Genomic DNA, 8644 nt, shown 5'->3' with positions numbered 1-8644 from the left:
TGGAATTTAAATAATAACATTTAAATGTTAAAAACACTACTTCCAATACTCCCACTTAGATATAGACAAAAAACACTCTATAATATATACTCAAAGCTCTTGTAAATTCTCCAGCTAAATGGTTCTATATAACTGTGAAATACTATAATTATCATTACTGTTATCAGAAAAATAAATACATGTTTTCCAAGAACAAGGTGAGGAGCTTAATTCATATTTCTAGGAAAATGCTTGGGTACTGAATAGTTCAAAACACTTTTGATATTGAAAAGTGAGACACTATATACAGAATAATTTATTTCTCATCTGCAAAACGGGGATAAGAAAGCTCTCATCCCACGGGGCTCTCGTGGGCGTGAATTGACACCAGGCCCGGGAGCTGCTGTTTTTAAATCCTTCCAGGCGCGTTCGGGGCAGGAGCTCTGGGGCCCCGCGGCAGCTCTGATTTGGCGGAGACGGGGGGCCGCCAGGAAGATGCCTCGCCGCCCCCTGCGCCCTCCTCGCCCAAGGCCCCTGGTGTCCTGCAGGTGTTCTGGGAGTTTGGGGTTCGGGGTAGGAATCCTCGTCCCTCAGCTCCATCCCATCTGGAGCGGGTCCGCTCCCTGGGGCCTCGAGAAGTTTGGGGCTGGCTCCATCTTCTGCAGCCTTCTGGGCAGAGCTGGGGCACCGATCACCCACCCGCGGGCCGGCCTGTGAGCACTGCCAGGCGCCCGCTGGACCCCAGGCCCGGGTCACCTTTGGCACGCTGCCCCCTTCCTGCCTCCGTCAGTGGGCTGCTGGGGGGCGGACTCCACCCGAGTGGCAGAGTGGCCTGACGCCCTGTGGCTAGCTCTTGGGCTTACGTGGACGTGTCTCCCCGCGTGGGACACCTTCCCCGAGGCCGGGCCTTTACGCCGGGTCCCAGCCTGCGTTCCCTGGAGGCCCTGGTGGGTGTGCAGTCCCGGGTCTGCTGTGGCCCTGCCTGTTTGGCTTTTAGCTTCTCTGCTTTTACTTGGAGGAGAGTTAATTTACTCAACAGGTATTAACTGGGAGCCAGGTTTCGCCATGGGAATTTGGCGATGAGTTGGCAGGCCCTGCCTCCTGGGCAGAGAGAGTGCTGGCTGGGTGTCCCGGGCCCAGTCCAGCTCTGACCTCCGGCTTCTCCCCTCCAGCACCTGCCAGTGATGGGCGCCCCGGAGGAGGAGGCGTGCCTTAAGAGAGAAGGCTGGTGAAGGGAGTGTGGTGTGTGGGAAGGGATTTAAGAATTTACCAGACTGTTACCCAGTCAGGCCTCAGGAAACCACAGACTAGAGCCTCAAAAGCGGGTAGAAACCCCAGAGTTTTCAAGAAGCCTCTGGAGCTGGGCCTTGACACTGGGTCCAAGCCTGCCTTCCCTAGAGGCCCTGGTGGGTGTGCAGTCCCAGGTGGCTCCAGAGGGGGGGCTGTCCCAGGGCCAATGCCCCTTTCCAACTTCTTGGGGAACATGGGTTCTCTCCCCAGAGGGGCAGGATTCCTTCTGTTTTCCTGCAGGTGTCCTGGGAGTTTGGGGTTCGGGGTAGGAATCCTTGTCCCAGGCCTGCTTAGAGACGCCCAGTCACTCTGGGCTCTGGCTCAGGCGGCGCCTCTTCCTGGAATGCCTTTAGGCCCGTCCTCACCAGGCCCCGGGGGCCAGCGGCCTGCTGAGCTGTAGGCGCTTCACCAGCAGCCCCCCACTGTCCACTGGGGTCCCCATGCAAGCACAGGGTGGGTGGTGCCCACCTACCTCCCTGCTGTGTGAGCCGAGGCCTGAGCCTCCCAGGAGGACGAGGGTGGAAGGAGCTGCCGGGAGGGGTGCAAAGGGTCAGTATGAGAAGTGGAGGGACGCGTACAAAATCATACTGCCCGCTCCTACCACAGAGCAGGCAAGGGCAGTCCTCTCCCCTTTAACCCATGCAACAGTGACCTGGTTGTGTGCCAGGGCCACCGTGGCCCCTGGCATGGCATGGCCCTTGCAGGGCGGCTGCAGGAACCATGTGCAGGTGACACCGCCCTCTCAGATCCTGGCCCCCCCAGAGGTCTCTGTCTGGCTCCTCAAGGCCTAGAGGCTCAGGGCAGGTGAGGTCGGAGCTTCTCCTCAGTGGCCGGGGTCCCTGGATTCTGACTCCCCAGTCGGGGGGACAGAGCCCACCAGGTTGTTGGTCTGAGGGTGGGAGAGGCCAGGCAGGACCGTGATTGACAGCAACCTCGGGGCCCTGGAAGGCTCAGTATGCCGGCCTGCTCTCCAGCCAGGGGGCCAGCCTCAGGTCTTCTGCCTGCTTAGACCCTGGGCTCTGGTTGGGGGTCTCCCTGCCGGAGGCATGGATAGGAGGAAGTGCAGAGAGAAGTTCAACGTGGATAGGGGGACGCCCTGTGGGAGGACAGGTACCCCTCCCACCACCCCTGCTGCCAGGTGCCTTTAGGATGGTGGCTCCCTCCACCTCTCTGGACGGTCATGGGGTGGGAGGTGTCCCTGCGAGTCCAGCTTCTGTAGGGCAGGGGGCACTGGCTTTGGAGTTGGGAGACAGGGTCCTCTCAGGGAGATGGCCTGACGAGGCCTCCTGGCTCTCAGGTGGCTGTGAGGTTAACAGGATGAGGCTTTGGGGGCCTGAGGCCCTGACGCAGGCAGGCCCTGCGGCCCACTCTGTGCCTGCAGATGTTCTGGGCGAGGGCGCTGAGACCAGTCAAGGGAGCGAGTGGGAATGCAGGTGTCTGCCCTCGGAGACGCTGCCTGGGACCTGCCAGCAGAGGCCGGTGGGTGAGGGTCTGCCCCTCCCATCCCAGAGGCTGAGACAAGTCCGGAGCCGGAGGCAGGACCTCTCCCACAGGGAGGGAACCTCCAGCGCTCCCAGCACCTGCAGCCCTGGGAGCCCGAGGCTGGGCCTGGCCATCAGGAGCCTGGTGGGCTGGGGGGCCCAGCCGCAGGCAGAAGGAAGGCCAAACAGCACGCCACGGGCAAGTGTTAGGTGTCCAAACCCCCGAATCCAGCTACAGCCCAAGAAGAGGCTCTAGATCTAGGATTTTCAAATTCAAAACATGAAATGGAAAAAAAGAAAAAAGGCTGCTCTCACACTACAGAAGCTAAGTGTGTCTCAGGACCAAAAACACAGCTGTGGAAGCCAGGTCTCCTCGGCCACCTGTGAGTGTCAGGGCTCCAGCAGGAGGAAAGGCCTGGCGATGGCGACTGTGATGAGTAAATGAAAGTGGAAATTTTCTCTGATCACAAAAAGGTGAATCTGCAGAGTGACAGGGCTGGTGCAGTGCCAGGCAGGGTTGTTTTGAAGACGAAAGGCACACGCCCTTGGCATCCCCAGTGACATTCCTGAAGTCCACGATAAGATCTCAGCCTTCCTGTCTGAATAAATCAATTATTGACACAGAAAAAGCCTGGAAGCCAGAGGACTTCTGGGACGCCGCCCCCTTCGCCCCTCGCCCCAGAACTTCAGCAGACACAGAACCATTCCCTGGCGGCCTTAAAAAAAAAAGGCTTTTGCAGAAGAGCTGGATTCCTGGGGGCATTTCCCAGTGGGTTATAGGGTTTGAGTCTTGGCTCCACCATTTCTAATTTATATATTTTTTATTGATTTCAGGGAGGAAGGGAAAGGGAGAAAAATTGAAACATCAGTGATGAGAGAGAATCATTGATCGGCTGCCTTCTGCACAACCCCTACTGGGGACTGAGCCTGCAACACCAGGCATGTGCCCTGACTAGGAATCGAGCCGTGACTTCCTGGTTCATTGGTCGACATTCAACCACTGAGCCACACCAGCCGGGCCCAGCTTCGCCATTTCTAGCTGTGTGGCGTGGACATGTTACATGCCTTAGTTTCCTCATCCATCAAATGGGCGAATAGTCCTTTCTGTATAGGTATTAAGAGAGAGAACTAGTATAGGTACAAAACTAAGAATACTAACCAGCAGGCAAAAACGCAACATGTTAGCTGTTTTAATTATACGTAAACACTCCTGGCAGTAAAAGGACTCTAGGATGTACACGCATAAAATTCTAGGGAGAAGCCCTGGCTGGTGTGGCTCACTGGGTTGAACATCGTCCCCTGCACCAAGGTTCGATTCTTGGCCTGGGCACATGCCCGGGTTGCAGGCTCATCCCCCTCTCGGTGTGTGTATGGTAGGCAACCAACTGATCGCTGTTTCTTTCTCACATCGATGTCTCTTTCTCTCTCTCCCTTCCTCTTTTTCTGAAACCAATAAAAACATTTTAAAAAAATTCTAGGGAGGAAAGCGCGGCAGTTACTCAGTCTCATTGAACCTCAGCATTTCCGCCATGAGGTGGGGTAACAAGGCGTCTGCAATCTGCACAGCATTCAGGACTCAGAAGTGTCAGTGAGCCTTTGTCCCCGAGGGGGCTGGCTTTTGGCAGGGCCGGGGCCGACACGCCACCAGGCACGATCACAGTCACAAACTGTTCCCTGGGTATCAGGCGACTCCCACTCGGGAAGGGAGTGGTCAGCCGGCACTAGCCATGCCCCAGGTCCTGGGTGGGTGTTTCCCGGGAACCCCCTGGGGGAAGTCGGTGCTCACACCGGGACTGACTCGGAGATGAGGCTCAGACACTGAGCCCTTTGTGAGCTCGGCCAGCTGGTGACAGAGGAGAAACCCAATTCTGAGTGAGGGTCCACATCCAAAGTTTCTGGAGTCCCCTGCCAATGCCAGGGGTGTTTGGAGCAGGGGGACCATGCAGCCCCCAGGGGACATCTTCTGTTTCAGCTGCGTGAGCAGCAGGGTGAGGGGGAGACACCAGCTTTGAGTTGGACAGATCCTGGCGTGACCTTGGGGATGTCACCCTCACATGCTCCCTCATCCTCCAGCCATGAGGATTAAGGGGCTCCCGGAGGAGCCTGGCGCACAGCAAGTAACGGCCTCCCATAGCTCCACCCCCCACTGCGGGTGTCTGAGATATCTGGGTCTCAAGTCCCCCTTTCTTCTTCCAGGTGTGGCAGGCGTGCTGGTGGGACACCCATTTGACACGGTCAAGGTGAGTCACGTGTCGTGGTCTTAGTGTCAGGCCCGGTGGAGGCCCATACAGAGGACAGAAGCCTGCAGGGTCTTGGTGGCTGGGGCCCCACCCCATAACAAAGAAACAGAATTTCTGGAGGACGAGGCCCAGAAATCAGGATTTTAAAAACATTCCCAGGTGATTCTAATGCGCAGCCAAGGTTGAGAACCACTGTTCTAGAGTAACGTGGAGTGTGGGTCTCTGTGACGCCAGATGGGCGACCACTTACCCACTGAGCCGAGTGGGCCGGGCCTCCTGGTCTCCCAGCGGGGGCGGCCCGTCCAGGTCCGTCTGTGGGGGGAGGGGGGCGGTTTCCCCTCGCCGAGAGCAGGGATCCCAACTGTTCTTGCAAAACAACTCCAGACGGCTTCCTAAAGGAAAGAAAAGCTCAGGGAGAAAATACGGAAATACAAAAAAACCCAAACTCGTCAGGATTCCCCAGGAAGGTGACTGTCATTGTCAAGACATTGGTGAGCGTTTCCCAGGGCAGGTGCACACCTGCGCGGTGCTGGCGGGTGGCACGCAGCAAGCCCTGCTCCCCGAGAAACCCGAGTTCCAGGTTCTCCGACGCCTCAGAGCAGAAACCAAGCAAATCCACGTCCTCCCTCCAGAGGTTCCAGCTCAGATTTTCCATGTGGTTGGGGTTTCACGCCCTTGAACTAGCCAAGTCAAGGCCCTACCTTATCTGCTCACCCGGGAGCCAGGGTGGCTGTTGTACACGCCGGGCACAGGGCAGACCTGTCCCCTGTGAACACTGCCCACGGGGGGAGGGCAGAGCTCAGGCAAGCACTTCCCCTTCGCTGGTTTGAGGCGGGCTTCCGGTCTCCTTGTTTCCGGACCCAGGTGTTCCTCTGCCAGGAAAAGGACCTGCGAGCTGGGGGCTGGGTGTCCTGCAGCAGAGATGTTGGGGCCCCGCCGAATGCACTGGCTCCTGGGAAAGGTCTGTCCCTGGGCCTGGTGCAGGGCCAGGTCTCCCTCCCGCTGGTCGGCGCAGTGCCGTGGGCCCGTCTGCACAGTGAGGGGTTGGGCAAGATTCCTGGGGCCCCAGTGGAGACCGGCGCACGGTGTAGATGATGTGGGGAGAGGCCAGTCCCGAAGAGCACAGATTTCCTCCCATCGCGCTGCGGGCGGGTCCGGGGAGGAGGCCGAAGGGCCAGGCTTTCTGGCCACACCGCGGCCCTTGAGTTCCCTGAGGGCCACGGAGAGCGAGGCCCTGGTGGCGTGTGTCCACACGGCTGCCCAGGCTCTGCTCAGCTGACCGCCTGTGAAGCCTGTCCACAGCCAGGCAGCCCAGGCCAGCCTGGCAGTGTCCACGCTGTGCTGTGTTTATATCTTGTGGTCACGTGTTGTAAAGGCCTCTTGAAGCTGCGTCCAGCCAAGAAGTGGCTCTGAGCTGTGACTCAGCCCAGGCCTGGCCAGGCCTGCAGGCTCCCATTGGGTCCCTCAGGCCAGAGCCCTGGTCCTGGCATCCCTGCCCCCTCTGGCTCCTGAGCCGGACAAGCACCCCCTGCAGCAAGTGGGGTGCAGGAGCTTCTCCACCTCCTGGGTTAATGCTCTCTGAAACCCCCTTACCGGGCACCTAGAGGGAGCAAATCTGTGACTTTTTTTCCCCCCACCAGCATCACATCTGGGCAAACTGTCTTTAAAATCTGAGTTTTTTTATAAAGGGGAGAAACCTGTCTCAGTCGTCACCTTCCGTGACCGTATTGTCCCGCCCAGGGCTCAGATGGTGCTGGGCGTGGAGTGCTCTTGTGGTTTAATTTAATGTTATAATGGCTTCATTTTTTTACTGGCTGTTTTCCATTATAAAAGTTAAACACTCTTCTTACAAGAAAATTGGGAAATGTAGAAAAGCAAATGACTTCCTCCAGCAGACCAACCTGCCCTCCACCCCCTGCGTGGCCTTCCCCGGGGCAGGCGACGTTTCTGTGTCTAGTCATCAGGTACACACACATTTTTTTGGTTGGCTTTCCGTTACAAAAGTAATTCAAGTTGTAAAAAAATTTAACCGTAATAGAGACATATAAACTAAAAGGAAAAAGACCACAGTCCCCGCCCCATGGCTCCAGAGGGGCGAGGGGACGCCTGTGTTCTGTGTCAGTCACACTGCCTCACAGCAGGGACGTTCCCAGTTTATTCCTCCAGACCCTGGAGACTGAAATTTGGTTTCCCTCTGTGGAGCCTAGAACCACAGCCACCGTCTTCGGCCACACTGCCCTCACATGAGGGTGGGTTTCTGTCCTTAGACTCCAGGGACATGACAGTAACCGGGGACACCTTTGCCAGGGCATGGCTTCCCAGGGCAGGGGATAGGCCCGCATGCGATGTTGAAATTTTGTGTTGCTCTAACCGCCTTTCCTTCCTGAGCTGGAGCTGGCTCCACCCTGAGCAAAAATGTAACTCTGTTATAAGGGAGCCAAAGCCTCACCCAGAGACCAGGTGAACCCCACATTTCTGTCCTCCCTGAACCAGACCTTGGGCCTGACCCCCAAGTTCCCTGTGGGCCTAGCAGGGGCAGGAGGGGCACTAGGGCATAGCACAGGTCCTGGGTTGGGGGCCTGGGTGGGGCTGGTTGAGAAAAGTCATTCCCCCCCGCCCCCGGGATCAGATGTCTTCCTGGGCCTGTGTGAGAATGACCACTTTTCCAGGGCGGGGCCATTCGTCCTAAAGGAGCTCCTGACTCCCCAAACCTTAAAGCTCTCCATTCTAGATATTGTAAGATACGTGTCCCTGGGCCGCGTTTCACCCCAGACCCAGGGGTCAGAAGCGTATCATTGACACTACCACCAATTTGATCTTTATCTCGGTTGTCATGCTGTCCCCCATGGCTACACTTTAAGGAACACGGGTCATCATCCCCACCTAGCAGGCTTTGCCCTCCTTGCTAAGGACAGTGAGGTCACAGAGACGAGTTGGTTTTGTTCACACTTAGCCTCTACCCGTCTCAGGTCGGGGGGGCCCCTGCCCCTCTGGGTGTCGTCCAGTGCAGCTGGCTGTCTCTGGCTGATTGCTCACTGATACCCCTCCCTGAAGAGGCTCGGACACCTGGCCTCATCCCACCTTCCAAAAGCCACAGAGAGCTAGCTGCGCAGCCCCCTGCCCTGTGGGTCTGACCTCTGCCCTGGTCGTGGGTGCCGTGGAGCTGGGCGCTCTGTCCCTGGCTTGCCCACCGCTCACCGGGCCCTCCTTCCAGGTGAGGCTTCAGGTCCAGAGCCTGGAGAAGCCCCAGTACCGAGGCACCCTGCACTGCTTCCAGTCCATCATCAAGCAGGAGAGCGTGAGTAGCTGGGGGCCGGGGGCATTGGGGGGGGGGGCGGGGGCGGGGAAGAGCCGGGAACCTGTTGGGGGAATCGGGACTTTGGAAATGGGATGGTGTGAATGCCCAGGACGCTCAGGTTCGGGGCTCTGGCTCTAATAAGGCTGTTTGATCCTTAGGAAACATGGGGTGGGCTAGGGCTGCCCCACCTGCAGTGCAGATTCCCAGGGGAGGTAGGCTGGGCTGCCCAGGCCCCAGGTAGGGGGTGGGCACCTGACGCCCCTCTGCCCCGCAGGTGCTGGGCCTGTATAAGGGCCTGGGCTCACCGCTCATGGGGCTCACCTTCATCAACGCGCTGGTGTTCGGCGTGCAGGGCA

At 58.0% G+C, this 8644-nt stretch overlaps 1 protein-coding gene across 1 annotated transcript in view; it reads left to right on the top strand.

The window, feature by feature from the left end:
• Positions 1-8644, top strand: part of SLC25A29 (solute carrier family 25 (mitochondrial carnitine/acylcarnitine carrier), member 29) — a 12001-nt gene that overhangs the window by 1340 nt on the left and 2017 nt on the right. Inside the window, exons 2-7 of the mRNA XM_006766631.2 lie at positions 403-552; positions 2651-2752; positions 4285-4338; positions 4947-4990; positions 8205-8288; positions 8563-8643. Of these exons, the coding sequence (XP_006766694.2) occupies positions 403-552; positions 2651-2752; positions 4285-4338; positions 4947-4990; positions 8205-8288; positions 8563-8643 (515 nt within the window). The remainder of the gene's footprint in view (positions 1-402; positions 553-2650; positions 2753-4284; positions 4339-4946; positions 4991-8204; positions 8289-8562; position 8644) is intronic.

Source organism: Myotis davidii, unplaced genomic scaffold (genome assembly GCF_000327345.1).
Source record: "Myotis davidii unplaced genomic scaffold, ASM32734v1 scaffold60, whole genome shotgun sequence".
In the NCBI taxonomy this organism is placed as follows: Eukaryota; Metazoa; Chordata; class Mammalia; order Chiroptera; family Vespertilionidae; genus Myotis; species Myotis davidii.
This window is presented reverse-complemented; position numbering and strand designations above follow the sequence as displayed.